This window comes from Podarcis raffonei, chromosome 16 (genome assembly GCF_027172205.1).
Source record: "Podarcis raffonei isolate rPodRaf1 chromosome 16, rPodRaf1.pri, whole genome shotgun sequence".
NCBI lineage: Eukaryota > Metazoa > Chordata > Lepidosauria > Squamata > Lacertidae > Podarcis > Podarcis raffonei.
This window is the reverse complement of record NC_070617.1, coordinates 27,605,872-27,632,914: the sequence shown is the minus strand read 5'-3', so window position 1 is coordinate 27,632,914 and position 27,043 is coordinate 27,605,872. Positions and strand designations below refer to the sequence as shown.

At 48.3% G+C, this 27,043-nt stretch overlaps 1 protein-coding gene across 2 annotated transcripts; it reads left to right on the top strand.

The window, feature by feature from the left end:
- The first annotated feature begins 1,132 nt into the window (after positions 1-1,132).
- LOC128404420 (solute carrier family 2, facilitated glucose transporter member 11-like) lies at positions 1,133-24,742 on the top strand. 2 transcript variants are annotated; one of them, XM_053370026.1, is made up of 12 exons: positions 1,133-1,475; positions 7,269-7,367; positions 9,171-9,331; positions 11,558-11,682; positions 14,836-14,965; positions 15,586-15,734; positions 16,350-16,537; positions 17,596-17,706; positions 18,859-18,960; positions 20,473-20,548; positions 21,118-21,245; positions 23,031-24,742. In XM_053370026.1, the coding sequence occupies exons 1-12, from the start codon at positions 1,455-1,457 to the stop codon at positions 23,229-23,231; spliced, it is 1,491 nt and encodes a 496-aa protein (XP_053226001.1). In that variant the 5' UTR covers positions 1,133-1,454; the 3' UTR covers positions 23,232-24,742. The 2 variants fall into 2 exon arrangements, with proteins under 2 accessions (XP_053226001.1, XP_053225999.1); XM_053370024.1 differs by lacking the exon at positions 1,133-1,475 and adding an exon at positions 2,474-2,659.
- Positions 24,743-27,043: the final 2,301 nt, after the last annotated feature.

Sequence of the window (27,043 nt, the reverse complement as noted above, 5' to 3'; positions counted from 1 at the left end):
CACAGTGCCACCCGCGTCCCATAGGGGGTCCTTTACCTTTACCATAATAACATCAAAACAGCCCTGGTGGATCAGGCACCCAGCATTCTGCTCTCCCGGTGGCCAACCAGATGCCCCAATACACAGGAGCCAACTCCTAGGGGCCTTTGGGGCTTCAGCACCCTCTCCCCATAAAATATTTGAGGGGGCTGCCCTCCCCCCCAAAGTTGATGGGCATGGCCATTCAGATAATGTGCATGCACCGCATCATGTGATCGATTATGTGGGGGAGGGCTTACCTGCCCCCCCCCCGCAGCCAATATTTTATTCAAGTTGGCACCCCTGCTCCAATGGGAAACCCAAAGCAGGATTTGAACGCTCTCCCCTGCTGCGGTTTCCAGCAACTGATACAGTGGTACCTCAGGTTACATACGCTTCAGGTTACATACACTTCAGGTTACAGACTCCGCTAACCCAGAAATATTACTTCAGGTTAAGAACTTTGTTTCAGGATGAGAACAGAAATTGTGCTCCAGCGGCGCGGCGGCAGCAGGAGGCCCTATTAGCTAAAGTGGTGCTTCAGGTTAAGAACAGTTTCAGGTTAAGAACGGACCTCTGGAACGAATTAAGTACTTAACCTGAGGTACCACTGTATTCACTGATATTTACAAGCATTGAGGCTTCTGAATATGAAGACAGAGCAGAGACACTTGTGGCTAGCATTAAACATCGACAGGCCAGTTCCAGGATCCTTTTGCACGTCCATGAAATGGGATATAGGCCTAGCTGTCAACTTTTCCCTTTTCTTGCAAGGAATCCTATTCGGAATAAGGGAATTTCTCTTGAAAAAAAGGAAAACGTTGACAGCTATGCCCCAGGGAGAAGGTGTTTGTGACAGAGTCCCAGGAACAGCACGTGCCAGTTTGATGGCTCATGTCCCAGTGGTGGAAAATCATTCCTGGCTCACCCAGCCCAGGAGTGTGTGTGTGTGTGTGTGTGTGTGTGATCTTTATGATGAGAGAGATGCTCATTCTCCAAGACTCAGGCCCAGCCCATCTGCTTCGGAGGATGTCCTGCAAGCTGTCGTCACACAGACGCTGGCAGTGTCTGCTCCTCCTCCTCCTGGCCAGCGTGAACCAGACCTGTCTTTTACGCGTTTAATGGTGTGCAACAGACAGCTCAGGAAGCAGGCGTGTAAAATTCACAGGCTAGAAAGGTGCGAAGGTCAACAGGAGCGCGAGAAGTCATAGTGACTGGGAGGTTCTTGGTGTGCAATGATCATTCCCCAAATGAGAAGGGATAAACAAAGAAATACGGAGCAAGCATTGCAAATGAGCCGCTTCTTCGCCTCCCGAGGTAATGGGTGACTAAATAGCTGCATTCCTGCCCCCAAAAGCCCAGGCCGACCCTGCAGGACTTTCCCTCTCTCAGCCCCAGTCGCCTCCTCCACCTCGGCCGGCTGGACTTCCAGCAGGATGAAGGGGCTGCAGAAGATGGTACCGCTTTCGCGATCCACTGATTTCTTCCAGCGATTCCTGCAGGGGGAATCCAACAAGAGATAAGATTGCGGGGGGGGGGGGGCTTCGCGGCGCGGAAAGCAAATGGGCTGGTTGGCTGGCGAGAGGTTCGGGGGGGTTTTCTGGGTCCAGGAACTCGGGGCGATCCAAACGTCAGATATAAGGATGCCCCGGAGCCGCTTGGAGTCAGGGAGGTTCTGAGCCGATTGCCTGCAGGAGGCCGAGCGGAGAAGTGTGCTCCCGCTTGGAGGTGCTCAGCAGCATAGAATATCAGAATTGTAGAGCTGGAACGGGCCACAAGGGTCATCCAGTTGCAATGCAATGCAGGAAACTTTTGCCCAACTGGGACTCGAACCCAGGACTCTTGAGATGAAGAGCCTCATGCTGTACCCACTGAGCTATCCCAGCTGTCAAGTATCACTATGGTAGTTTGGCAGTCTCTCTCCCCCCCCCCAAAAAAAGCAGAGATCTGTGCAACGTCCCCAACAATCAAAATGCAATTGTCTTGCTGCTCTATCCAGCGCAGTATTGTCTACACTGGCCGGCAGCAGCACTAGCTCTCCACGGGAGATGCTGCCTGCGGGGACCTTCTGCATGCAGAGCAAATGCTATGTTGCTGAGCTTCGGCCGTTCCTTTTAGGACCGCCCCCCCCAAAAAACCAGAGCTACTAAATGGGGGGCTGTCGCACTTTGGGGGCTGGGCTGGCCCGGCTTCAGGAAAAGGCACCTTGGGGAGCGATCCTCGGTCCGCAGAAGGACCGGGGGGCCGACCCAGCCCTCCCCACGCGGCCCCCACGACCCTCTCGGTCGCCTCCAGCAAAAAAAGCACCCAAAGGATGCTGTAGTGGGTGGGACCAGGCCAGAGGCCATTCTCCCCCCCCCCCGCGCGCCATACCGTCCCCCGCAAGGGGATCCCGGCACCCCCTAGGCTAGCCCCGACTGGCCTCTCTCCCAGAGGCACTCTGCACATGCTCAGAGTCGCCCGTTGCGCGATGAGCCTCCGGGCTCAGCTCCAGCCAAGAAGCCCTGCCCAGCTCGAAGTCCCCGCCCACCCTCCTGGTAGCCGGCCGGCATCTGCTGGGAGAGCCGAGGAGGGAAGCCGAGCCGGGCCGAGCAGGATGCCGGACGGAGCCCCGCAGCCTCTGCAGCCGCCGCGCCGCCAGGTGAGGCCACGCCCCGCTCGCACACCTGGCCAGGACCGCTCGGGGGCGGGGGCTGCGTCACGCTTCCGGGGCTCCTCTGCGGGGGGTGCGGGGGAGGCGACAGTTAGCAACCCCCGGGCGATCGGATATTTGCAAGGGTCCTCCCTCCCGGCCCTCCCGCCTCCTGCCCAGACCGGCAGCCCAGGAGCCCTTGGCTCGCTGGGTGGCCCCGCCAGGCGCACGGCCCGGGAGGCCGCCGGAGGGTCCGGCGCAGCGTGCCCGGCCGAGTGGCAGCGACAGGTGAGGCGGAGACTTCCGACCCGGAGCCCCTCCGTCTCTAACCGGCATGCCTGCCGTCTCTAGCTCCGGGGACAAGCGTGGGGGCCGGCGGCGCGGGGTGTCCCTTCCATGCTTTCTGCCCTGCCCAGCTGGGCTGGCTGGAGCTACCAGCCGCTCCAAAAATTAAATTTGGAAACATGCCCAAATGCAGGAATCTGTAAACAAATATCATTGCAGAATATCATAAATCGCAGAAGACTATAAAGATTAAACATTCTTTATCTGCCACTCAGAAAAGCTGTTATCCACCAATATTGTTGTATCTGCTATTTTCTAAATTAAATTAATGTCTAAATTTTCCCTTCTATCTCTGCCATCTCTTAAACTACTCACTCCAGGAACGTTCTGCATCAAGACTTAACTTCCAAATTTTTGCTCAGCACTCTTTTTTAATTACTGTCACCTTATTTTCTCCATTTTTGTGCCAATTAACATATTGGCAGTAACTATTAAATTCTGTATCAATTCCTTATTCTTGATTTGTTCCTCCAAATGTTCCAATAAAACTCTTTAAGAGAGTATTGGCATGAGTATTGTAATAACCTGCAGTTTTGTAAGAGTATATATTAAAAGTAGATGAATAAATGAGCAAATTAAGTTAATTTGGATATGCAGAAGATATTAAAAATAAATTTAAGGAACCAAAGAAAGAGGGGGAAGGAAGCAAAGTTTTGAAATGTTAAGATGATTGTAAAATTATTGAAATGTATAAACCTGAAAAGGATAAATAAAATAATGATAATAAAACTCTTTTTAAAGAGTTACCAATGAAATTGTTAATCTCTTTTCCCAAAATCTTTAATTTAATGGGCGTATGCATTTCATTTTAAACTGGGAAGGGCGGGGTATAAATAAAATATTATTATTATTACCCACAACTCCTAACATTTACTATCTCACCTGGTATATATTTTATTCAGTCTCTGTGATGTCTCGTGTGCCACTGGTAAAAGCAGTTTAGAACAATTTTATCTTATGTTTACGCTGAGGAATTGCAATGGTCCCAAATTAAAGATTGCCCGTCCAACTTTCATCCCATTTCTCTCAAAATTTGTACCGTGCTGTAGATTTCAGGTACATAATCTTGGGATAAAAGAAAACATTTTAAAATAAAATGTAAGAAAATAACAGGCTGCTGGATCAGGCGAACAGGGACTCATCTAGTCCAGCATCCTGTTCTTAGGGCGCAAGGACATCCAGATTCCTGTGGGAAGCCTGTTACAAGCAGGTAAAAGGTAAAGGACCCCTGACCATTAGGTCCAGTCGTGACCGACTCTGAGGTTGCGGCGCTCATCTCACTTTATTGGCCGAGGGAGCCGGCGTACAGCTTCCGGGTCACATGGCCAGCTTGACTAAGCCGCTTCTGGCGAACCAGAGCAGCGCACGGAAACGCCGTTTACCTTCCTACCAGAGCAGTACCTATTTATCTACTTGCACTTTGATGTGCTTTCAAACTGCTAGGTTGGCAGGAGCAGGGACCGAGCAACAGGAGCTCACCCCATCGCGGGGATTCGAACCGCCGACCTTCTGATCGGCAAGTCCTAGGCCCTGTGGTTTAACCCACAGTGCCACCTGCATCCCAGTTACAATCAGGACTTGAGCTCAACTCTGCCCATCTGTGACTCCCAGCAAGCATTTACTGCTCTGACCATGAAGGCAGAGCTAAGCTATTATGACTACTAGCCATCGCTAGCCCTCTCACGAATTTGCCTAATTCTCTTTTAAAGCCATGTAAGATTTGTTTTTTGTTTTTTTAATAATATTTTTTATTAATTTTAACATATAAATTATAAAATGTACCACAAATCACTTATACAATCTTTTTAGACTTCCATCAGCACCTCTGATGATCCACCTTTTTAACCACTTCTTATGCATTTCTTAACTTTGTATTGCCTTTACATCTCTTAACAAATCATCCTCCCCCTTCTCCATTTTTACAATACTTCTAACAATACTCCACACAAAACTTATTGCAACCCTACAAACGTCATCTGTTCTTCACAATTACTTTTCAAATAGTCTGTAAATTTACTCCAGTCTTCCGTGAATTTCTGGTCCTGCCGGTTTCGAATCCTTCCAGTTAGTTTATCTTATTCTGCATAGTCCATTAACTTCATCCTCCGTTCTTCAATCGTCGGTAACTCTTCTTGCTTCCATTTTTGGGCCAATAATATTCTTAAAGCCATGTAGGGTTTGTGGCAGTCACTGCATCCTTTGGGAGCAAGTTCCAGAGTCTATGCGCTGCACGAAAAAGGACTTTCTTTTATTTATCCTGAAACGTCAGACATTGAGCTTCGTTGGATGTTTCCGAGTTCTTTCTCCAAGAAAAGGAGAAAGACTTCTCTCTCGCTCTCTATTTTTTTATTAGATTTTCTGTACTACGATTTAGAATACTCATTTAAACATCCTTGAAATATCAGTGACTTCTCTTCTTCTCTTTCCATGGTTCATTTTGCATATCATAAATCCCTGCATATTTTATATAAACTAAACCATTCAGTATTCCATTACTGCATCCTCCAAATTTATTTGCACTGTTGAATTTATCTTAATGCCTCCAATGTTTTCAAGTGTACATAATTTCCACCTATATACAGTGGTACCTCTGGTTAAGTACTTAATTCGTTCCGGAGGTCCGTTCTTAACCTGAAACTGTTCTTAACCTGAAGCACCACTTTAGCTAATGGGGCCTCCTGCTGCTGCCGCACCACCGGAGCACGATTTCTGTTCTCATCCTGTAGCAAAGTTCTTAACCTGAAGCACTATTTCTGGGTTAGCAGAGTCTGTAACCTGAAGCGTATGTAACCTGAAGCGTATGTAACCTGAGGTACCACTGTATTCAATAAACATTTCCCAGTCTTCTCCAAACGTATGTTCTTCTTGTTCTCTTATTCTACAGGTTAAGTCCGCAAGCTGCGGATATTCCATCAGCTTAAGTTGCCATTATTCTTTGGTTGGGACCTCGTTTGTTTTCCAGTTTGGGGCTAACAAAACACGGGCCGCAGTAGGAAAAAGACTTTTCTCTATCTGCTTTCTCCATGTCAGGCATAATTTAAAATTCCTATCGTGGCGCCTCTTACTTTTCTCTGAACTGAAAAGCCACAAACGCTGCAACCCTTTTGATCAGTCTGGTCAACCTTTTCCTACTCCACAATATGTGTGGCTAGAAGGCCCTTTGGGTCCCTTCCAAATCTACAGTTCTGTGATTCTATGACACAGTATCCCAAACACAGTCATATCTGTTCTTCAAAAGCCATTGATGTGCCATTCTTATCATGGGCGTAGCCAGGATTTATGTTGGGGAGGGGGCAGGATACCCACCCATCCTATGTTTGGCTCTGTCTAGCAGATTCGGAATGAAATCTCTCAGCAATACAGTGGTACCTCGGGTTACATATGCTTCAGGTTACATACGCTTCAGGTTACAGACTCTGCTAACCCAGAAATAGTGCTTCAGGTTAAGAAATTTGCTTCAGGATAAGAACAGAAATCGTGCTCCGGCAGCCCGGCGGCAGCAGGAGGCCCCATTAGCTAAAGTGGTGCTTCAGGTTAAGAACAGTTTCAGGTTAAGAACAGACCTCCGGAACGAATTAAATACTTAACCTGAGGTACCACTGTAGTTGTTTAAAGTTACTTTCTTTTGACCCCAAGTGCTCAGAAAAATCTGTCAAAATCTTTCTACATTTAGTTAAGTATTTTTATTTATTTACTTGATTTGGGGAGTCAGGGTGTGCGGCTACGCCCATGACTTATTCCTTCTCATGTTTCCTTCTCTTTAACTTTTTGGCTGTCGTTGGATTGGACCCATTTCAAAAACTTCACTCAGGGTTTTATAAAGTATAATCACGTTCTTATCCTACCCGATTAGCCACTTGACCTACAATCTTAAATTCCTCATTAAAAATAAAGGATTAAAGGAAAATCTGCCCTTGATATTATATTCCTTCAATCTCCCCAGACATCTTAAGCTGCTTCAGTTCAGTGTGTTTGCCTCGCTGTCGATCAATTTCCTTTTTTTCCTTTTGGGCCGTACCCTGGAAGTAATTGTTGCCAGTGGAGTCTTAGCACAACCATGTTCTAAGATGAACCACTGTGTTGCATAGGTGACTTTCAGCGCTTACTGTGAAATGATTTGTTTTATAAATCATTACTATATTAGGAAATTTATGTTATCCTATTTGGTGCTCCTCAGTTGTGTGTTGCATGTTGCAGAATGTTATTGTATGTTGAAAACCAAATAAATAAGGAAACATCCTTATTTTCTGAATGTTTCTGGGTCTTCCCTCAGCTTCAAGGCCGGGTCTTGATCCTGACGGTCTGTGCTGCTGGAATTGGGGGCACATTCCAGTATGGATACAACCTGACCATCATCAATGCCCCAACCACAGTAAGTCCTTACCTGACAACACTTTTCCCAGTTTCTGCAACTGTTAGCAGAGAGCAGGCCATCTCTGTTTAGAGGGTTCTAGGGTCATCACGTCTGTTGATGAAGCATTTTTGTTTCCTGGGGTTATATTTACAGTGGTACCTTGGTTCTCAAACTTAATCCATTCTGGAAGTCTGTTCCAAAGCGTTCCAAAACCAAGGCACAATTTCCCACAGAAAGCAATGCAAAACGAATTAATCCGTTCCAGACTTTTTAAAAAAACAGCAATTTAACATGAATTTTACTATCTAACGAGACCATTGATCCAGAAAATGAAAGCAATAATCAATGTACTGTACTATAAAATAAATAAGACAGCATTGTAGATGGTAAAAATTAAAACTATATTTTTTTCTTATCTGCACTGATGATAGTCATTGTTTGGATGGGGGGCTCTTATCCAATTCTGCAGTCACACAATCAATCAATCAATCAATCAGTATCTGAACTGGGTTCCACACAGTCACAAAAACAAATTAACCGAAAAAGCCTCAAAAACAAAAATGCAAAATAAGTAGCAAAAACAAAAGCGCCAAACCTAATCCGTTCTGGAAATCCGTTTGACTTCCAAAATGTTCAAAAACCAAGGCGCAGCCTCTGATTGATGCAGGCGCCCCAGAAACAATAGCCGACAGCCGCATTGGACGTTTGGCTTCTGAAAAAGGTTCGAAAACCAGAAGACTTACTTCCTGGTTTTCGGCGTTTGAGAACCAAGCCGTTTGAGAACCAAGGTATCACTGTACTTGCCCTGCGATCCTGTTAACTTGCCACGGCTTCACAGACTGGGGCGGCAATTGGGGCTGGCCCCCTCTCTCAGCATTTTCTCTTTTAGGGTTCCGTGAAGCCGGACAGAGAGAGGTTTCTTTCCTTAGGGGTGAATGTAATTTTCCGTGAAGGCTCCTTTGCTCTTGTGTGTTTTGTACACACACCCCTCCTGAGTATTTTGCAGCATGTTGGCCATGTCTGCATCCTCACTTTCCTCCTCGGGGTGTCATATGTGGCTCCCCACCCTGATTTTGCCACAACGACAGCCCTACGAGGTAGACCAGGCTCAGCGAGAGCGACTGGTGCAAAGTGACCATGAGTGGGGTTTGAACCTGGAGGTCTCTCCTCCCCATACAATACTCACCACATTAGGTCCTGGAAAAATGATATGTCGCATGCAGCGCCTGTAGAAACACTGTTTTGTTTTTTGTTTTTTAAAGATATTTATTAAGATTTTCAATTTTTTATACAAACAAAAAGCAAACAAAAAGATTAAAAAAGACATATAGTTCATAATACAATCTTTTCAATAACATATTTCTCTGACCTCCTCATACCTCCCCTTCTTGTATTCCCTTTCAAATTATTTGTTCAGCAAATCCTTAACTTAAAGCATTACAGCTTATAATATCACCTTATTTTCTATCCAAACCCTTTTTTTCTTCCATGTTCCTTTATATCATTACAGCTAGAAACCACTCAATTTCAATCCAACATCATTCAACATTCCTTAATTTTACAATATTTCTGTAAATAGTCCTTAAATTTTTTCCAGTCTTCTTCTGCCAACTCTTCTCCCTGGTCACGGATTCTGCTAGTCATTTCTGCCAATCCCATACAGTCAATCAGTTTCATCTGCCATTCTTCCAGAGTGGGTAGATCTTGCGTCTTCCAATACTTTGCGATGAGTATTCTTGCTGCTGTTGTAGCATACATAAAAAAAGTGAAACACTGTTGTCTGTTTTCTCCCAACGTAACTTCAGCCTTTGCACATTTCAGTACATCCAGAGCTTCACAAATGAGACGTGGCTGGAGCGGACGGGCAGCCCTCTGGAGGGGAAGGTGATCACCCTGATCTGGTCCTCTGTGGTCTCCCTCTATCCTTTGGGGGGGCTTGTGGGAGCCCTCCTCGCGGGCCCCATGGCCATTAAGCTGGGAAGGTGAGGAGGCACCTTGTCGATTTCTGCTTCAGTGGGCTAAGACTCACAACCATTTTCAGCTGCTGACGCCCCATGGGGGACCCTGTGTCAGTTTCTTGGTGGAGGGAAGGGCCAGAGTTAGGTCTGATGAGGCCCTAAGCTACTGAAGGTAATGGGGCCCTTTATATGTCCAGCTGTCCTTTGTCAACAACAAACTGTCACTGTTTTTTGTGTTGAATACCGTATTTTTCGCTCTATAAGACGCACTTTTCCCCCTCCAAAAATGAAGGGGAAATGTGTGTGCGTCTTATGGTGCGCACCAATCCCTTCTCTCCTGGCTTTGGTTCACTGAAGGGGCGCTGCGCAGAGAGGGAGAGATTTTTTTTTCTTGTTCTCCCCCTCTAAAACTAGGTGCGTCTTATGGTCCGGTGCATCCTATAGAGCGAAAAATACGGTATATGCTATATGGTCATTTATGGACCTAATAGGTATCCAAAGCCATTTGCACATAACAAAATATGTCTTTTATCAAAGTAATTTTTTAAAAAGTTTTTATTAGCAATTTCAACGTAACAACATTTCAAAACATGTCATATTCATTATTTTCTCCCCTTTTCCCCCGCCCCCCCCTAAACCCTCCCTCAAACCCTCCCTCAAAGACTTCCCTCAGCTCCTCTCTGTAATTACAAAGTAATTGTTGAACTGAAATACAATTAAGAATTTTGGAAATGTACATCCAGGTTTTGCTTTTTTTCCTTTAAATTTTTTGGGGGGCACCCAAGAGAGTAGGACCCTTGGCTATAGCTTGTTTAGCTTATACAGTGGTACCTCAGGTTAAGTACTTAATTCGTTCCGGAGGTCTGTTCTTAACCTGAAATTGTTCTTAACCTGAAGCACCATTTTAGCTAATGGGGCCTCCTGCTGCCGCCGCGCCGCCGGAGGCTGATTTCTGTTCTCATCCTGAAGCAAAGTTATTAACCTGAAGCACTATTTCTGGGTTAGCAGAGTCTATAACCTGAAGCGTATGTAACATGAGGTACCACTGTACGTAAATCCGGCACTGGTGGAGGGGTGGGGGTGGCTATTGCAGAACCCACGCAGCCTGCGTTTTAGACGTTGAACTTTTTACTACCAGCAACTCAGTGCCTCAATTTATCAGTTACATGCAATTAAACCAGTTATTAAACTGAAACGAATCCTGTTCCAATCAACCTAGCCTGATTCCTGGGTTGTTGTTGTTGTTGTTTTGGGGGGGGGGGAGTATTGGCAAAGCCCAGGTGAGAGATCTGGGTTCTGGTCCCAGTACAGCCCACTCACTGAGGCTTTCTCTGCTTGCTTTGGATGATAGCTGTAGAGTTCACCCAAAGTCCAAGAACCATTCTCACCCGCATTATCTCCTCCTGCCAAGACTGACATTCATCTCCCTGGGAAGAACTGGGCGTTCCAGGCAGCTTTCCCTTCTGCTGGGGGGGGGCGTGCGGGTGCAGCTGGCTTTATGAGCCAGGGAAGGGCAGGCCCAGGAGCCGCTCCCTTGGGCCTTGGCACTGATCCTGAAGGGAAAGGGGGCTGTTAGGGTTGGCCAAGGCAGGGGGTGTCACATGGAGGTTGGAACTTAGAGTTGACCAAGGAAAGTCACTGTGCCAAAACCAACTCATGAGGGGAGAAGCACAGGGGTGTGATGTGCATCCTCATTATGTCTGAACTGGGCTCCTGATTCCTTTTGTTATGTACTGAGTTGAATAGGATCCAAAAGGCAGCAGGCTGATTGGTCCTAGAACAATAGGATCCAGAATGCATCGGTCTGATTGGTCCTAGAACAATAGGATTCAGAATGCAGCAGTCTGATTGGTCCTAGAACAATAGGATCCAAAATGCAGCAGTCTGATTGGTCCTAGAACAATAGGATCCAGAATGCAGCAGTCTGATTGGTCCTAGAACAATAGGATTCAGAATGCAGCAGTCTGATTGGTCCTAGAACAATAGGATTCAGAATGCAGCAGTCTGGTTGGTCCACAGGAGCCACCCAATCCAGCTCCAGGTGGAAGGGAATCCGCAACCCGATTGGCCTACAGCAGAATCCCAGAATTAGCCAATCACGTGGGGCCCATTGTGTAAATAATGTATATAAAGCAGACATTCTGGGGGAACTTCCATTCCTCCTCACCACTATGAGCTGAATAAAGAGCATGAAATCCACTCTCGAATCCGAGTATATTTCACCTTTTATCCCTCTTTCTTTCTCCGAAGGAAGAAATCTTTGCTGCTGAACAACTTGTTTGTGGTCTTGGCTGCGGTGTTGGTGGGATTCAGCCAAATGGCCAGATCCTTTGAAATGATCTTGCTGAGCAGATTTCTTGCAGGAATCAATTCTGGTAGGTAAGGAGGACCGGGCGAGTTCAAGGTTCCCTGCAGGCCACACCACTGAAAATGGGGAGTGTGTGCGAATCTGGAAAGCATCTAACCAACTGGAGGATAACCAGGCAGCCCTTAAGTCTTCAGTCAAGGGATCCATGTCAGCAGATCCTTCTCTGCCAGTTCTTTGTCATCTCGAGAAACAGGGCCAAGTGGGGCGCTGCAGGGTTCTGTCCTAGGCCTGGCGTTTTTCAACATCTTAATAAATGACTTGGATTAAGAAATGGAGGGGATGCTTATCAAATTTGCAGACGGCACCAAACTGGGAGGGGTAGCTAATGCCGCAGAAGACAGAATTGGGATTCAATATTCCCTGAGAACAGATTGGAGAACTGGGCCAAGACTAACAAAATTAATTTCAATAGGGACCAATATAAAGTTCTACACTTAGCAAGGAATAATTCAGAGGCACAAATATAGGATGGGGGACATCTGGCTTCACACCTGTGCATGGTCTAGGGGACTTAGTAGACCACAAGCTTAATGTGAGTCAGCAGTGTGCTGCAGCAGGAAAAAAGCAAGTGCTATTTTAGGCTGCAGCAACAGAAGTATAGTGTCCAGATTAAGGGAAGTAAAAGGTAAAGGGATCCCTGACCATTAGGTCCAGTCGTGGCCGACTCTGGGGTTGCAGCGCTCATCTCGCTTTATTGGCCGAGGGAGCCGGCGTACAGCTTCCAGGTCATGTGGCCAACATGACTAAGCTGCTTCTGGCGAACCAGAGCAGCCCACGGAAACGCCATTTATCGTATTTTTCGCTCTATTGGACGCACCGGACCACAGGACGCACCTAGTTTTTAGAGGGGGAAATCAAGGAAAAAAATATTATTCCCCCCCCCAGCCCCAAAGAGCAACGGACAGGCTGCGCGCTTCCTCTTTAGCCTTGAGCAGCATCTTTAGCCTTGCACAACGGGACGGATCGTGGCCGCTGTCCACCGGGGCTGGACTAGATGACTCCTGGGGTTCCCTTCCAACCCTGCAATTCTGTGACCTCGGAAGATGTTGGGGGTCTCCACCACTGGAGGCTTTTAAGCAGCGGTTGGGGGACCATCTGCCTGGCGTTCTTTAGCTGTGATTCCTACATTGTGAGGGGGCTGGGCTAGATGACCCTCGGGTGGCCCTCCCAACTCTATACAGTCCCACACTTCTGCGGCAGGAGATCCACAGCCACTTCGCACAATGCCCACTCCCAATTTTCATTGGAGAGACATGTGGCTTCACTGTCTAGGTAGGTACCCCCCTACCTGCCACTCTTCCCTCACCCCACTTAAGCCGAGGGAATTCCTGCCCAGAGAAGCTCCCAGGTGAGGCAAGGGTTAAGATCTACCTCTGGTAAATGGCTTTGTATCCTCCCTCTTTCCCTTTTCTCTTCTTCTTCTATGCTAGTTCCTTTTCTTGTGTTTTGTTTAATCTGTTTTTATTGTATACTAAAATAAAAGCTGCAAAGTTTCCTTTTTTATAATATTCCTCCCCTCCAAACTAAAACGTTAATCTAGATAAAAACACTGATCCAGAGGAAAATAAGGGGGTGGAGAAAGGACGAAAAAAGAAAAAGAGGTAGAGATAGATAGATTTTTAAAAAGTTGGCTTCTTTAGCCTTGCGTAGCCTCTCGCGGCTGGAGAGACGCGCACGGCTAAAGAGGAAGCCCGGGCAGCGAGCAGGATGGATCGCACTCGCTGCCCGGGCTTCCTCTTTAGCCTTGCGCAGCCTCCCACGACTGGAGAGATTGCGCAAGGCTTTTCTAGAGGAGGGAGAAGGGACTGACTGGCCACGTCAGTCCCTTCTCCCTCCTGGGGAAAAGCCCGCAAGAGCCGCGCAAAGCTTGTGTGTGGCTCTTGGGGGCTTTTCCTGCTTGCCTCCCCCCCTGCATTCACTCCATAGGACGCACAGACTTTTCCCCTTAGTTTTTAAGACGGAAAAACTGCGTCCTATGGTGCGAAAAATACAGTACCTTCCCGCCGGAGTTTTCACTTTGATGTGCTTTCGAACGGCTAGGTTGGCAGAAGCAGGGACCGAGCAATGGGAGCTCACCCCATCGCAGGGATTCGAACCGCCGACCTTCTGATCAGCAAGTCTTAGACTCTGTGGTTTAACCCACAATAGTCGTGCTCTATTCTTCCTTGGTCAGACCACACCTGGAGTACCATGTCCAGTTCTGGGCACCACCATTTAAGAAGGTGTAGTGGTTCTAGGGGTTGCTCGTGCGTAAGCCGGTGCAAACACCTGGCTGGGTTGCCTGAGTGAACCTTTTCTGTCCGGACAGCCACTCACCCGTGGCTGTCTCAATCGCTGGCAGAATCCGTCAGTGGGCGTTTCTTAAACTTCTTCCAGCAAAGAAGCTCTTTGACGCCTAGTCTCCTCCTACTCTCTCTGCGCAAAAGCCTTCTGCGCAAGGAGGGCGTGGGCAGCGGAGGACCTCTACTCTCCCCGCTGGTCCCCGGCAAGGAGTCATGGGACCGCCTCGCCGCTTCCCCCTTCTGCCCCCCTTCTCCACTGGTGCTACGCTGATTCTCTTCCCCAGAAGATGGGCTGCCTCTCCCAATCCCAGGACGCTCTCTGGAATCCGTCTGGATTTTGCTCTCTCCCTCCGGCACTGATGGCAGTTCCCTGACAGAAGGGTATTGACAAGCGGGAAGGTGTGTAGCCAAGGGGCGACCGAGATGATCAAGGGTCTGGAAACCAGGCCTTATGAGGAACAGTTGAAGGAGTTGGTTATGTTTAGCCTGGAGCAGAGAGACGGAAGGTGCATGATAATTGGCTGGATGTAAGGAAAGCAAGTGGGGGCTGGGGGCTGGAAGGCAAGTGCCTCCCTCACCTTTGAACATTCCTAGAGCAATAAACAAAGTTGATAGTTTGGGGGCACGAGAGGGGAAGCATTAGGACGAGATGTGAGGCTGGTGGGGAGAAGGAGGAGACGACAGGCGAGTTTGGGCAAAGGTTAGAACTTGGAGAAAGTTACTGCTGTTTCTGCAGGCTGGGGTATAAATAAATGTCATCTGACCAGTCCCAGCCGGTCTGGAGTCTCTCTCTGTGTGTGCGTGGGGGGAAGGACGAACAACTATAGATTGGAGCACTGCCACATTCCTGAGCCTTGTTTGTCTCTCCTCCTGGCCAGGCGTGAGCATGAACATCCAGCCCATGTACCTGGGAGAAAGCGCCCCCAAGGAGCTCCGTGGAGCCGTGGCCCTGACGTCTGCATCCTTCACAGCCCTGGGGTTGGTGATGGGACAGGTGGTTGGGTTGAGGTAAGGCTGAAAGGGGCATCCTGGAGAAGATATTGGGGGGTACCATCCTCTTTCCACCCCCCTAAAAAGAAATCAGCAAGGCCACAGCAAACCTCTGCATCTCTTGCAGCAAAGGGTTTACTCCAAGTACAGCAATCCTGGCTACTTGCTCTCATAATGATCTGTAGCATCTTTGCCCAGAATGGCAATTGGATGCTGAGCAGCTACATTAAGCCCTTCCTGGGGCACAGAGAAAGAAGCTGGGGTGGGGCTAGTATTAGGATTATAAGGAGCTGCTTTCTGCTGAGTCTGACCCTGGCTCCATCTAGCTCAGCATTGTCTACACGGACTGGCAGCAGCTGTCCAGGGTTTCAGGCAGAGAGTCTCTCTCAAACCCTACCTGGACATGCCATTCGGGATTGAAATCGGGGCCTTCTTCCTCTGAGCTGCAGCTCTTGCATTTTATTATTTCTTTATATGGAGTTTTAATGTGTTAAGCTGCTTTGGGGCCACTGTTCTGTGTGCGAAAAGTGACAAACAGACGTAAACAGAAAAAAGTAAATGCGTACACTCGACTCGACGAGACCCAAACTGCCGGCTCAGAAAGGTTCTGCTCACACAATTCTGTATTTTTAATGCAGAGAAATTTTAGGAGCGGAGGAAAGCTGGCCTCTCCTCCTGGCCAGCAACGCAGTGCCTGCTCTGATCCAGCTGGTCTTGCTGCCCTGGGCCCCGGAAAGCCCCCGGTACCTATTGATCGACCGAGGAGATGAGGAATCTTGCATCTGTGGTGGGTGTGCTCGGTGCTTCTCATTGCTTAAAAAAAAAAACCCCAAGCTCAAGACAAAACTGCCTTTTGGTTCTCCTGTTGCATCGAGTTCGTTGGTTGCTTCCATTCCAAAAGCTCTGAGTTCCAGTCTAGCCTGGTCTTGATCCAAAAGGGCAGGCTTCACCCTGTATAAATAATCACTACTTGTGTATGTTTAAGGCAAGGTTTCCCAAACTTGGGTCTCCATCTAATTTTGGACTACAACTCCCATCATCCATGACCACTTGTCCTGTTAGCTAGGGATGATGGGAGTTGTAGTCCAAAAATAGCTGGAGACCCAAGTTTGGGAAACCCTGGTTTAAGGGAAGATCCATAGGGGATGGTGCATGGTTCCTCCCATAGGAGAAAGTAGATTCACAACAAGAGAAGCTTGAGCTGTTTCCCATACCCCTGCTATCGCATGCCGTTTGTGGGCTGCCTTCCTAATTTGCTTTCAAGCTCACCCCAAGCTCCAGGAGCTCAACAGGTGCTCAGAGTATGTTTGGAATCCCTAATAAAACTCTGAGCATCTCCTGGAGTTTCACCGCTCCATCTTCATGCTTGCAGCCCTGAAGTTGCCCCTCTTGCCTCTTCCAGCTTTGCAGAAGCTGCGGGGCAGCGACGACCTGGGCGGGGAGATGAAGGAGCTGCTGGCTGAGCAGGCGGCCCTCCGAGGGGTGACAGCCAAGGCCCCCTGGGAGCTCTTCAGGGACCCGGCCGTGCGGTGGCAGCTCATCACCATCGTCTTCCTCAGCAGCGCCATGCAGCTCTGCGGCAACGACTCTGTGAGTGACTGGGAGAAGGCAAGGGGGGAATCAGCTTGAGTATTGGCAGGGTTGTGGGCAGTGGCATAGCATAGAGCTGGTGCAAAATTGTTAGGGGTGCAACATTTCAACCAGGAAGTGACCTCTCCAGACAATGGAACAACTCATCTCTGCAGCTGAGATCTCCCGGGCGACTCAGACACCCGAATGTGCATGCATATTCCACCTGTTTCCTGCCACGTGGCCCCGGGCACTGGCAACCTATGCTATGCCACTGGTGGGGGGGTGCCAGTTCAGGTCTTTGGCCAGCGCCAGGCAGGAGCTACCCAAAAGTGCCAGGCTCCAGAAGAAGAGAGACTCTTCTGGTGGGCATGTCAAAGGCGTTATGAGCCAGGCTGGACTCTGGGAGGATTTGGCCATCCTTGACCCACACAGCACAGGTCTGGGGGTTGTGTAAGAACAGGAGGGGACGCGGGTGGCGCTGTGGGTTAAACCACAGAGCCTAGGACTTGCCGATCAGAAGGTCAGCAGTTCGAATCTCCGCAACAAGGTAAGCTCCTGTTGCTCGGTCCCTGCTCCTGCCAACCTAGCAGTTCGAAAGCACGTCAAAGTGCAAGTAGATAAATAGGTACTGCTCTGGTGGGAAGGTAAACGGCGTTTCTGTGCGCTGCTCTGGTTCGCCAGAAGCGGCTTAGTCATGCTGGCCACATGACCCGGGAGCTGTACGCCAGCTCCCTCCGCCAATAAAGCGAGATGAGCACCGCAACCCGAGTCGGCCACGACTGGACCTAATGGTCAGGGGTCCCTTTACCTTAATGAACCCTGCCCCTGGTGTAAGGATGAGGGGTCCCTTGGTGTGCCTGGCCGTCCTTGACCCACACAGCACAGGTCTGGGGGTTGTGAAGAACAGGATGTGCTCTTTGGAGAGATGCTTACAAAAATATGCTTACCCATACCTCCGCCCACTATCCCTTCTTCCCCTCCTGAGTTCTGCCTCTCCTTCCTGTGTGTGTCTGCAGCGAAACCGGAGCCCTGCAGCTCTTCATTCATCCTTCCTCCATCTCCTTTGTGTCCCCCAGATGTACTCCTATGCCTCGACCGTTTTCCAAGAGGCCGGGATCCCTTACGACAAGATCCAGTACAGCATAATCGGCACAGGCAGCTGCGAGCTGATCACGGCCATGACTTGTGTGAGAATCTCTGCTGTCCTTCAGCAGCAACCCGCTTCCTTCTGCTGCTCCCCCCCCCCCAAAAAATACTGGGTTGTCCGATAGGCAGCTACGGAGAGCGCTTGGACCCTTTGCTTTGTGGGGGGGGGTGTCTCTGAGCGGTGAAGTGGGGAGCCATTTCTGGGGGAGGGGGAGCTTCCGGATGGGGGTGGGAGCCTGCCTTCTCTCTCACACCCAGTTCTGTTCGCCTCACCTCAAAATGGGTACTGTTGAGCTGGGGACTGTTCAGAAAAGGGCAGCCAAGGTGATGAAGGGGGTGGAGCGATAAAAGGTTGCAGCGCTTTAAAGAGACAAGGCCGAGAAGAGGGACATGATGGAACTGTGTAAGTTTCATGTGGTATGGGGGGAAATGGAAAGAGGGAGAGATAAAGTGACTCTCTTGTTCATAGCTAGCTGTGAAACTCAGGGCAGACAAAGGGAAGAACTTTGAATCCATCCTGCTAGCAGAAAGCAGGGGTGTGTGTGTGTGTGTGTGTGTGTGGTGTCTGCCTGCAGAGCCATCAAATGGCCTCCCCTCCCTCCTTTTATTTCTTACAATGAAGAGTGTTTACCAGGATTTGAGTGTGATTCTGGTCCGACTGCACTGGCTACCAATTAGTTTCTAGGCCCAATTCAAAGTGCTGGTTTTGACCTCTAAAGCCTTAAACAGCTCAGGGCCGCAATACCTTAAGAACTACCTCCTTCTATATGAACCTACCCAGACCCTGAGATCCTCTTCTGAGGCCCTCCTTCGTGTGCCTCCTCAAGAGGTCCGGAGGGTGGCAACATGAGAACGGGGCCTTCTCTGCAGTGGCTCCCTGCCTGCGGAATGCTCTCCCCAGGGAAGTTCGCCTGGAACCTTCATTACACACCTTTAGCAAAAATGTTCCTTTTTAACCAGGCCTTTGTTTGATCTGTTTGTGTAGTGTGTTGTTGTTTTTATTCTGGTTATGTATATTGTGATCTTTTCTGTGAACCTCCCTGAGACATCCAAGTATAGGGCGGTATATGAACTCAACAATAACAATACAAATAATAATTAGATCTGCCGTGAGACCAACTCCCCGTTGCTTTGGGGCAGGCTGAGCGTGAGAGTCCTCCTGGCGGTAACTTCCCTGTGTTGCTTTTCTCCAGAATCTGATCATTGAGCACGTCGGACGAAGGAAGCTGGTGATGGGCGGATACAGTCTCATGTCTGTGTGGGCCATTGTCTTCATGGTGGCCCTGTCTCTGCAGGTAACTGAGCTCTTGAAGGAGAGGCTGAGCAGGACCCAAATACGAGTCCGACTCTGTGGAATGGGTTTTAATGGGTAAAGGTAAAGGGACCCCTGACCATTAGGTCCAGTCGTGGCCGACTCTGGGGTTGCGGCGCTCATCTCGCTTTATTGGCCGAGGGAGCTGGCATACAGCTTCCGGGTCATGTGGCCAGCATGACTAAGCCGCTTCTGGCAAACCAGAGCAGCGCACGGAAATGCTGTTTCCCTTCCCGCCAGAGCGGTACCTATTTATCTACTTGCACTTTTTGGCGTGCTTTCGAACTGCAAGGTTGGCAGGAGCAGGGACCGAGCAACGGGAGCTCACCCCGTCGCGGGGATTTGAACTGCCAACCTTCTGATCGGCAAGTCCTAAGCTCTGTGGTTTAACCCACAGCGCCACCCGCGTCCCTTACCTTTAATGGGTAGGAGAGGATATATTAATAGCAATTTATCCCTCCAGGTGCTCCTGTGTGTCTGTTGAACAGAGTTTAAAGTTCCATCCTTAGGCATTAATGTGTGTTTCCCCCCACCTTCTTTTTTCTTTCCTTCTCTTTCATCACTTTATTTCCTGTAACTGAAATGATTTAAATAAAATGTTAATAATAAAAAGTTCCACGCTTGGGAGAAAAATCGAGGCATGTCAGAGTAGACTGCGAAGCCTTCTTTTAATTACGTCCAGCTATGAAGTGAACTGGCTCCCCCTTCTCATTTGCCCCGCTTAACCAAGAAATCAGACAACCGGCTGTGGAAGTAAGCTTAAAACAGGAGTTACTTACGCATAGTCTTTGCACTGGTTCTCAGCCACAGCAGCAGTAAAATTGTGCAGGTTAAATACTTTCATTCACAGTAGAAACAGTCTCAGGCATGATTTGTCAAAGAAAGAGAGAGGGTGGGAGAGGAACAGGAAATTACATAGCCCTCCCAGAAGAGGAGGGGAAATGACATCACACAGAACCCTCTCTTCCAATTACATCTCTATGGGCTGAGTCTTTGCCTATCAGTAATACAGTTCTGTGGTCATTTGCTCCTAAACTTATGAACGAGCAAGAATTGTTGGATTTTGACTGCAGTTTCCCACACAATTTTCCACTAACCCCTTTGCCTTTGTGAAATATACTCGGAGTCGAGTGTGGATTTCATGCTCTTTATTCAGCTCATAGTAGTGAGGAATGAAAGTTCCCCCAGAATGTCTGCTTTATATACATTATTTACACAATGGGCTGCACGTGATTGGCTAATTCTGGGATTCTCCTGTAGGCCAACCAGGTTGCGGATTCACTTCCACCTGGAGCTGGATTGGGTGGCTCCTGCGGACCAATCATACTGCTGCATTGTTCCAGGACCAATCAGACTGCTGCATTCTGGACCCTATTGTTCTAGGACCAATCAGACTGCTGCATTCTGGACCCTATTGTTCTAGAACCATTCAGACTGCTGCCTTTTGGATCCTATTCAACTCAGTACATAACACTTTGCCTTCTTGGATTTGCAGGGCCAATATAGCTGGATGCCTTACCTGAGCATGTCCTGCATCTTCGCCTACATCCTGAGTTTTGGAATTGGGCCAGGTGAGTCAGAGCGGAGCGGACTCCCTCCCTGGAAAGCTGTGCTTTGGGGCGCTCACGTCCAACCTGAAACAAGAGCAGGCACACACATCAACATGACGTGGGTGTTTTGTTTGGAAGCCTTAGCATCCATGAGGACTAGATGCTTGTCGATGGAGATTCTCAGTTTGGTGCCCAAAGCAATTGCCATGGAGACACTCCAAAGAGAAGGCGAGTATACAGCAGAAATTGAGCAAGTGATACTGGAGGAGCCTCATTTCCTTCCACTCTGTGGTGCTCAACACCCTCCCGTTGAAGATTTATTTCTTTAAAGCAGGCTTCCTCAAACTCAGCCCTCCAGATGTTTTGAGACTACAATTCCCATCATCTCTGACCACTGGTCCTGCTAGCTAGGGATCATGGGAGTTGTAGTCCCAAAACATCTGGAGGGCTGAGTTTGAGGAAGCCTGCTTTAAAGCCTCTCGCCATTAACACTCCCACACAATCTGGATAGATGTTAGTGTCCTGCCATTACATCTTGACCCTTGCAGCTCCAGAGAGAAAGTGATGAAAAATATGTTTGATTTGCCTAGCCGGCGTGACGGTGATTATGCCCATGGAGATTTTCGACCAGGTGTCTCGCCCAGCTGCCTGCATGATCTGTGGTTCTCTGCTGTGGGCCAACTTGTTCCTGGTGGGCATGGTGTTTCCTTTCCTTGTGGTAAGCGAACTCCGTCCGTCCGACTGCCATGCTGGGTTGAACCATGGGTCAATGCTGTTGGGACAATATAGGACGGGGGAGAGACTCATTGAAGCCACCACTCCTCTTTTCTGTCCAATTTCGATTTGCATTGCAATCCTACTAAGCGGATTTGACAGTCTCCTCCTGCATGAATTTGTCGAAACCGTTTTTTAAATATGTATGTGTATACATATACATACATATATATATATAGATATAGATATAGATATATATATAGATATATATGGGACACAGGTGGCACTGTGGGTTAAACCACAGAGCCTAGGGCTTGCTGATCAGAAGGTCGGCAGTTCGAATCCCCACAACAGGGTGAGCTCCCATTGCTCGGTCCCTGCTCCTGCCAACCTAGCAGTTCGAAAGCACGTCAAAGTGCAAGTAGATAAATAGGTACAGCTCCGGCGGGAAGGTAAACGGCGTTTCCGTGCGCTGCTCTGGTTCGCCTGAAGCGGCTTAGTCATGCTGGCCACATGACCCGGAAGCTGTACGCCGGCTCCCTCGGCCAATAAAGCGAGATGAGCACCGCAACCCCAGAGTCGGCCACGACTGGACCTAATGGTCAGGGGTCCCTTTACCTTTACTCTATATATATATATATATATATATATATATATATATATATATATATATAAAAAATTAAATTTTCTGTTTTTACAATTTAAAATACTCATTGAAACATCCTTAAAATATCAATGATTTCCCTTCTCTTTGCATGGTTCATTTTGCATATCATAAATCCCTGCATATTTTACAAAAACTAAACCATTCAGTATTCCATTATTGCATCCATCAAAACCTATTTACACTGTTGAATTTATCTTAATGCTACCAACGTTTTAAAGTGTACACAATTTCTATATTTTAAGTCTGCAAGGTGCCATTCTTCTTTAGTTGGGACCTGGATCGTTTTCCATTTTGGGGCAAACAAAACATAGGCCGCAGTAGTGGCACACATAAATAACCTTTTGGGACACGTGGGAATTTCAGTCTGAATTATCCCCAAGGAAAAGGACTGTCTAACTCAGGCACCCCCAACCTTTGGCCCTCCAGATGTTTTGGGCTACAATTCCCATCATCCCTGACCACTGGTCCTGTTAGCTAGGGATCATGGGAGTTGTAGGCCAAAACATCTGGAGGGCTGCAGGTTGAGGGTGCCTGGTCTAACTCTAATCCTCTTTTGAAGCAGTCTAAGTTGGTGGCCAGGGACGCGGGTGGCACTGTGAGTTAAACCACAGAGCCTAGGACTTGCCGATCAAAAGTTTGGCGGTTTGAATCCCTGCGACGGGGTGAGCTCCCGTTGCTCGGTCCCTGCTCCTGCCAACCTAGCAGTTGGAAAGCATGTCAAAGTGCAAGTAGATAAATAGGTACCGCTCTGGCGGGAAGGTAAACGGTGTTTCCATGCGCTGCTCTGGTTTGCCAGAAGCGGCTTAGTCATGCTGGCCACATGACCCGGAAGCTGTACGCCGGCTCCCTCGGCCAATAAAGCGAGATGAGTGCCGCAACCCCAGAGTCGGCCACGACTGGACCTAATGGTCAGGGGTCCCTTTACCTTTACCTAAGTTGGTGACCATCAGGACCGCAAATGCAAATCCTTAAGCAGCTACCATTGCAGACACTTTGGGTGGGAGGGAGTCCCAGAGCAAACTGAGCAGCACCAGAGGGGACTGTTCAGAAAAGTTTGAGTACATGGCTCGCTGTGTGTGCATCACGGACAAACTGAAGGCCTCTCCTTCTCTCTCCCCTCAGGAAGGCCTTGGCCATTACTGCTACGTCCCCTTCTTCACCGTCTGCGTCTCTGCCGCCCTCTATGTTGCTTTCTTCCTCCCCGAGACCAAAGGGAAATCCTTTCTGGAAATCTCTGAGGAATTCAACAAACGGAACTTCAAAGCGCAGACTCATGAGGAGTCCAGGAGCCTTTCTGAGGAAACAAAGTCCACCATGTTGTAGCCCCCGAAGGACGGAGGAGAACGACAGGGACATGGGGAGAGAAAGTTGGTTTTGTGCCACCAGGCAGATCTATCCCTCCACACACACACACACACACACACCTGCACCCCCAAATTCCCAGTACAGGGTAAAAGCTGCAGCTGAAGCCAGTTTAGAGTGGGGAGGTGGGATTGAACATTTTCTCTGTTTCTCTAATGCTGATTTGCGCGTGAAAAGTCCTGTACGGAAATGTCTGTTCCCAAGATTTTTAGTGGGTTTTCAGTTTTAGAATTGTATAAGAAATAATGCCCAGAGTCTGGAATTTGAACCCTAAAGTGTCGTTTCTGACCATCAGCTGCCAGGCTTGGTCAGTTAGGGGGAGCAACGCACTATTCCAGGGTGTTGCTTTGGGGACCACTTTCTAAACGTGGAATTGATTCATGAGGAGGGAAAACCCACCTGCACTTTAATCGATGCCTAAATGTATTGATAGCCAAATGTACTGAGAAGTTTTGTTTATGAGAAACCCACAACTCACCCACCCCACCCCTATCTATGAATGGGTTGCCTCTTTAACATGTATTAACGTGGCTGGGGCATCTTTTTTTGACGGAAAGTGTGTTAAAATATAGAACCTATTCCGCAAATCCCTGCTAGAGATCCTTCTGAGAAAAGTCCTGGCTACTTCACTCAGAGTTTAAAAAGTGAATTAATACGGAACCTTGAAAGAACTTCCATCGTGCACTGGATTCTTTTTTTATTAAGCGATTGTGGTAGATTTTCCTCCTTTAAGTTTGCTTGAGCTACTCTGCCAGTGTCCCCACCCCCCAGCCCCTGAGCTGTGCCAAGGGACTGGGGGGTAAGGATGCTTTATTTTCTCTTTCTAGAAATTTCCCTGCTGTGCCCCGTAGGTGTTGCATGGGCTGGATCCTCCTGCGCGTTGGACAGGCATATCTTGCTTTAACTGCCTGTTACTGCTGCTTTGTTGAGCTCCTCCGCAAGTTCTCTGAGCGGTAGCCGCACCTGTAGTGCTCCCATGTGGCCACCCGGAATAATTTCTCCTCCTTCCTTCACTCAGAGCAGTAACTACCTCAAATAACTCTTGCTTGTGCCTCTCTGCCTTGGGATTTCCTTTAATTTTGTCGCTAGATTTGTTGGGTTTTTATATATGAGCCACCCAACCTTTTCACTATTTTATGGTACAAAACAACCTTTGATTATTCCCAGACTTTTGATTTCAGTGTCAGTCCCACAATTGCACTGCCAATAGCCAGAAGAACCATGATGTATCTCTGTAGCTGTTAGTTTTCTTGACGATGCGCTTTAAAGACTGGCTGAAGCCTGCAGACTGAGCGGAGGTGTCCCTCTTTTAGTTGCCATGATGGTGACAACATGGTCTCTCTCTTTCTCCAGCTTCTTCTGGGATGGTCATGCTGCCAGTGTTTCTTCTCTCCGCCTCCCTTGGCTCTCGCTCTTTTACTGCTCCTTCTGCTGTTTCCCAGCAGGCATTAAAACCTTGTCCCTCCATTTAAGGCTGCAACATTTTCATTTGACAAGTCCCATGTCAGGACAATCATATAGCTAGAATCACAGAATGGTACGAGTTGCAAGAGATCACAGCGGCCATTTAGTCCAACTGCCCTGCAATGCAAGGATCTCAGCTAAAGCATCCATGACAGATGCCATCCAACTTCTGCTGAAAACCCTCCAAGGAAGAAGAGTCCACCACCTCTCGTGGAAGTCTGTCAGAAAGTTTTTTCCTAATGTTTAGTCGGAATCGCCTTTCTTGCAACGTGGAGCCATTGGTTCGAGTCCTCCCCTCCACAGCAGGAGAAAACAAGCTGTTCCCTCTTCCATGTGACAGCCCTTGAGATATTTGAAGATGGCTACCATATCTCCTCTTAGTCTCGTCTTTTCCAGGCTCCAACATACCCAAGTCCTTCAACCGTTCCTCATAAGGCTTGGTTTCCTTAGGAGCTACTGACTGTACAATGCACATTATAGCCCGAAATGCCGGAACGGTCCCTATTCCCATTGGATTCAAGTATTACTGAGGTAGCTTCAGAGATCCTACCACAGTAAGGTATCCACCACCGTACACCAATAGGGCTGGGGGTGGGGAGAAACTGCTCCAAACAAGGCCAGGGCGCGGTGGGGGTGTTAATCATGGCTCCCTGCCTCAGAATTCTCTGAGAAAGTGCCTTGTGGGCCATGGAATCATAGAATTGTGAAGCTGGAAGGGACCACTAGGGACGTCAATTCAGGAATCTTTTGCCCAATGTAGGACTCCAACCCACCACCCTGTGATAGAGTCTCATGCTCCACTGACAGAGCTTTGACTGCTTTCATTGCCCCCCTCTCCTACTGATGTCTCTGATCCCCGATTTCAGGATCCAGGAGGTAGTCGGGTTTGTTGGGATGATGGGAGGCAGCCATCTTTGTATACCAGATGGAGGCTCGTTGCCTTATCGAATGCCTTTTCCTGCCACAGGGCATATTCGTCTGCATGTTTGCTACAGCCTTAGCAAGGCAGCTGCCTCTCCCGAACCTGCTCTGCTTGAGGGGCCACGCCAAAGAAAAATCACAGAAGCAGCAAGGCAGCTTCGTTGACACGCATCATTTAATAAACACTGTAGAGGTTAGAGCTTTTGCAAAATGCAAACATGAAAAAGTGTTGGTTTCGTTATGTGTGTGAAGGAAATAATGAAATCCTGGCAAGACAAGGGCATGAAATAACTTTATGAAAAAATATATAAATAAAATTATTTCTTTGGAATGAGCAACATGGACTGATGTATCTTTTGTGCAAGTGAAGATTTTAAGAAAATCTGTGAAAACCCTTTTTCTACTGCTGGTTAATGACAGTATATACAGTCGTACCTTCGTTTTAGAACAGCTTAGTTCTTGAACGTTTTGGCTCCCGAATGCCGCAAATCCGGAAGTGTTCTGGTTTGTGAACATTCTTTGGAACCTGAACATCCAACTCGGCTTCCGCAGCTTCCGATTGGCTGCAGGAGCTCCCTGCAGCCAATCAGAAGCCGTGTTTTGAATCATAGAATCATAGAGTTGGAAGAGACCACAAGGGCCATCGAGTCCAACCCCTTCCCTGGTTTCTGAACGTTTTGGAAGTCGGACGGACTCCCAGAATGGATTCCATTCGACTTCCAAGGTACAACTGTATATGGGAAGCATATAGGGGGTCAGTGGCTTGGTGTCCCAGGTGGCCCCCAACATGCCAAAGGAGCATGGGATGGGGAGCTAGATGCTGTCGGACTCTCAATTTCCAGCAGGCGACAGGGAGGTTTCCTTGGGCTTTAGATGGATCCTCTTTTCCTGTCTACCGTTTCCTCTGTTAATCTTGACCCCAAATAAACTCCCACCTCTTCTTGGCATAGGCAGTTGACATGTAATTGTTTAATTTAGCATTGCAGGCAGATGGACGGAAGTCCAGGTTTAGTCATTGCCTGCTCTAGATAATGGATTACCAGTTTGGGTAATTGATTACCATCTCTCTCGACAGAATATGAAAAGGATCTGCTCTTTCCAACGGCTAGCTTTGTGTCAGCCGGGATATTATTGTTGTGAGTTGTTCGGGGTCGGGGGTGAGGGTGTATGATGCCTGAGTCCCTTCTAATTCCTGGTTCTACCAAGAGTTAAAATCTAATGGTGAATTGGCCAGGCAAGGACCATAGTTATCCCCATAGTTATTCCTTAGTATAAGAAAGGAAGCTGCTCTATGGTGGAATACCTGAAGGAGCGTCTCCACCCCCATCATTCAGCTCTGAGGTCCAGCTCTGAGGGCCTTCTGGAGGTTCCCTCACTGCGAGAAGTGA